We start from the raw sequence: 4,476 nt of genomic DNA, 5'->3' as shown, positions 1-4,476 counted from the left end.
GAAAGATTGGTGAATAGTTGTTGTTGAATTGAAGATGATATCAATTGTATGTAGCTAAGATTTGCTAATGGATCATTTAAAATATTTGAGATGTTTGGAGTGGGTGAGATATTTTGATTTGGATCCATAAGTAGAAGAGAATATTTTTTGTTGAATATGTGTGTTTGTTTTGAAAGAGTGTATGTTTTAGTTTGAAAATTATGTGTAAAATGAATGTATATACAGAGAGAAATTAAAGAAATAATGAATTCAATTTTTTTTAGTGTTCGAAACGGTCATGAGCAAACGGTCGAAAACAAGGAGCCGAATATATTCCGTGTGTTCTTCCGTCTTACCCTTCACGCCACAGCCAACCCACTCATCCTAGGGCAATGTTCACACGTCTTTCGAAGTGTCCAAGTCAGCATCCCACGCATGAAATAGTTTCCTCTATCGATAGCCAAAGGTGTGGTGTTGGTATTTGTGATGAAATAATAAAATATGACATCACTTTTCATGTAATGGTGTACTGTCACCGACTCCACCTCGGCCAACAAATCAAAAACACGCATTGTTTACGAGACTCAAGTTTCGAAGTAAGTTCATCGTCTTCTACCCTGTTCGCTGACACTTTCGCGTCTGAAAGTTGAAGGCCCCCTTTTCCTATTATCAAATTCATCGATTTTTCTTAAAAAGATCGAAGGATCAAAAAATCCACATCCCGTTTGCTGCCTTGCGCTTAAAATTACACCTTTGTGTTCTTCAATTTTTTCAAATCAGTTGTTTTTCCATCTGGGTATTGGATAAAATGGGTGATATGAAAGACAAAATGAAAGGTTTCATGAAAAAGTTCAACAATTCCTTGTCGTCATCTTCCTCTCCTGGTAAATTCAAAGGGCAAGGAAGGGTTTTGGGTTCATCGTCTTCTTCAAATCCCTCCGGTCAGGTAAATTCAAACCCTAATCGGCCAACAACCACTATCCAGGACCCAAAACCGATCCCTCCCCCTCGACCCTCTCCATCAACATCAAATATTTCTCCTAAAACACCCGCAATTTCCGAACAGCCTACAAAGTCAACAGATGGGTTCGATCCATTTGATTCGTTGATCACAACCGGTAAGAGAAACAAAAACGGGTACGATTTGAAAGTGTTCGAATGCCCAGTTTGTGGCCGAGCATTCGGATCTGAAGAAGAGGTTTCCGATCACGTCGAGAGCTGTTTGTCTAAAAACGAAGCAGAATCGCAATCAACCACCGATAATCCCCAAGAAAAAGACGAAACACGAAGTGAATTGGAAGTTTGTGTTAGTACATATCTTTCTGGGAAACCATCGGATGCGTCAGTTGAGATTGTGCTCAAGCTGTTAAAGAACATAGTTCGAGAGCCTGAGAATGTTAAGTTTAGGAGAATTAGATTAGGGAATCCGAAGATTAAGGAAGCCATTGCTGATGTTCCTGGAGGTTTAGACTTACTGGAATGTGTTGGATTTGAACTGAAAGAGGAAAGTGAAGAGATGTGGGCAACAATGGAAGCTGCAAGTAATGAGAAAATTAAGCTAATCAAACAAACTGTTTATTTGTTGGAACCACAAAAGATTGAAACTTTAACATCAACAGCAGCACAGACGAAGGTGGTGGAGCCTGAGGAAGTGAAAACAGTCGAGAGACAGGTATATTATCTTGAATTTTTACAGTATTTTTGATGTCATATTTTTTGAGTTAATTGGTAGCTTTTCAAGAAACTGAAGTTACTTTAGGCATCTACAAACAAAGATGAATGAAAAGAAACAAAACATTTAGGTAGAAGTAGAATTGGAAGATGAATGATTGAATATCGAGTTCTTGATTAGCAACTATTAAACGTCTAAAAAATCGTTCACAAGTAACAAAATAAAAAACCCATATCAATATCATCAATATTATAATAATATATAAAGTTAATTATTTCTTTTACCATTAAAGGATTGATCTCTTGGATGCCAGATTAGGGTGTTCTTTTCTGTGTCTGAAAGTGTAGCTGCAAAGATAGAACTTCCAGATTCTTTCTATAAACTCTCAATTGAAGAAGTGAGAAAAGAAGCCGAATTGAGAAGAAAAAAGCTTGCAGAATCTCAACTTTTAGTACCAAAATCATTCAAGGAAAAACAAGCAAAAGCTGCAAGAAAAAGACACCAAAAAACTCTCATCCGAATACAGTTTCCTGATGGAGTAGTGCTTCAAGCATTTTTTAATCCTAAAGAGCCGACTTCCTCTCTTTATGAGGTTACTTTTTATAAAACTCTCAACTTTTATTCGCATTAGAAATGGTATTTGAAAGATTGGAATTGGAAAAGGATTGGAATCTATGATTCCAAGGAATACCCCATTCCATTCCATCGAGCAAAACGAACATGTTTTTTCTTGTTCCAATTCCTTGATTTTCTCACACTAACAAGTGTCTTAATGAATGTGTTTGTTTTTTTTTTTCTTTTTTACAGTTTGTGAGTTCATCATTGAAAGATCCAAGTTTGGAATTTGAATTATTACATCCGGTTTTAATCAAAAGACGTGTGATTCCAAACATTGGAGAGAAAGTTATAACACTTGAAGAAGAAGATTTAGTTCCATCTGCTTTGATCAAGTTTAGACCTAAAGAAACCGATTCAGTTGTTTTTACGGGTCTTTGTAATGAGCTTTTAGAAATCATGGAACCTCTCGTGTCGGAATCAGCAGTTGCTTCTTCTCAATAACCATGGAATTGGATTCATTTTCATGTTGCATATAGATTTTATGGTCTTTGCTTAGGATTTAAAGGATTCTTTTTTATATATTTTTTTTAGTTCTTGATACAATTATATTGGGAATGGTTGGTTGATTGTTTTTACTTCTTTATTTCTGAATAAGTTGTTTGATGTTTATATGAATTTAATGCTTATTGTTATGATTTTTTTTAATAGATATATTGGTTTTAAGTGGTATTATAGTTTAAGAGAACTATTAATTTCACTAAAAAGGTAGAGGTGAACAAAATCGGTTTCCGTCCCTTTCTATTTTTGGACGGTTTTGTCTCATAACACTAACATATAAACTTTAATTTTTCATTAATATAAAAGCCTTAGAAATTATTGAATAACGTTTCATAACTTATAAAACATAAACATATCATTAAATCAACATATCTCATGTGCTATTTGTGCATCATAACCCTTTGTATTATTTCATACTATTAGTATTGGACCTATGGACAGGACTAGACATGGATCTTTTTTTAGAATCAGTCTGGTTCTTGGTTCTACAAATTGCTACAAATTGAGCAATTTCGGTCTGTTTTTTTTACTGGTTCTGTCCAACTAATTCCGGATAAAAACCAGTTTTAGATCGGACTTAAAAAAAATTCAGCTATTATTTTAAATTTTTGTATTCTATGAGAATCTTTAAACAAACATATTTTATTCGTTTTAAATCGGATTGACATGCGGTTCTTTCCAACGTGTAATTTAAAGTTTGTACATGATTTTAAACTATGATTTTTTGTTGTTTTGGTGTTATATTTAACAAATTACAATCCTTCCAAGGTAAGATATCAAAGCTGAAATATTTCAGCTTTTCAACCATTATTTTAACCTTTTGTATTCTGTGAAAATCTTTAAACAAATATATCTCATTCGTTTTAAGTCGGATTGACATATGTTTCTTTCCAGCATGTTACTTAGAGTTTGTACATGATTTTTACTATAATTTTATCGTTTTTGGTGTTATATTTAATGAATTACAATCCTTTAAAGTTCGGATATCAAAACTTATAACTTTCAGCTATATTTTTAGACTATAATTCTGCATTTTACATATTTTTATAGATAATCATATGAACGAGTTGTAACGTATCAAACCCAAAAACGCAATTTAATGAGTTGTACCATATGCATCTAAAGTTGTACCGATCCATGAACCGAAAAATCCAGACCCGGACCCGGTAAGTCTCATCCTGTCCGGTCCAAGGTCCATAATATTCTATCAAATCGGTCCGGTCCAAGGGCTAGTATGGTCCGATCTTGCCCAAATGCTCACTCCTATTTCATAGTATCTCCTGTTTAATAACTTTTAGCCAGTTGAATAAATCCAAAGAAAAAGAATGAAGTCATAATTTTAAAAATGAAGAAAATGGTTGATTTATCCATTCACATTTCACAACTTGCACCTATTTCTTGATCGATTAAAGATTCTTCATTGTAGGGCCTTCCCAACTATAAATTGACTACTTAAAAACAAGATCAAAAATTTCTACAATATCTCATTTTGTATGTATAGTCGATGTCAATTTCCTTATCTTCAAAATTAAAATGTCATCCAAACGTTTTTCTTATCTATGTGTCTAGTTGATTTGAACATAAACCATTTTTCATAATTTTAAAATCAATATTCCATTTTAACAAATTCACATTCTTAAATAAATTATAAACATAACATGGCAAGCATGAACATTATCAAATATCACATTACCTTTGACATTATAATT

General features: G+C 33.3%; 1 protein-coding gene across 1 annotated transcript; it reads left to right on the top strand.

Annotated features, from left to right (window-relative positions):
* The first annotated feature begins 508 nt into the window (after positions 1-508).
* Positions 509-2,901, top strand: LOC111886703 (plant UBX domain-containing protein 2). The gene is made up of 3 exons (XM_023882942.3): positions 509-1,651; positions 1,965-2,243; positions 2,459-2,901. The coding sequence occupies exons 1-3, from the start codon at positions 788-790 to the stop codon at positions 2,708-2,710; spliced, it is 1,395 nt and encodes a 464-aa protein (XP_023738710.1). The 5' UTR covers positions 509-787; the 3' UTR covers positions 2,711-2,901.
* Positions 2,902-4,476: the final 1,575 nt, after the last annotated feature.

The sequence above is a fragment of the Lactuca sativa genome, chromosome 8 (assembly GCF_002870075.4).
Source record: "Lactuca sativa cultivar Salinas chromosome 8, Lsat_Salinas_v11, whole genome shotgun sequence".
In the NCBI taxonomy this organism is placed as follows: domain Eukaryota; kingdom Viridiplantae; phylum Streptophyta; class Magnoliopsida; order Asterales; family Asteraceae; genus Lactuca; species Lactuca sativa.
Note: the sequence above shows the minus strand (reverse complement) of the source record. Positions and strands in the feature narration are given on the sequence as shown.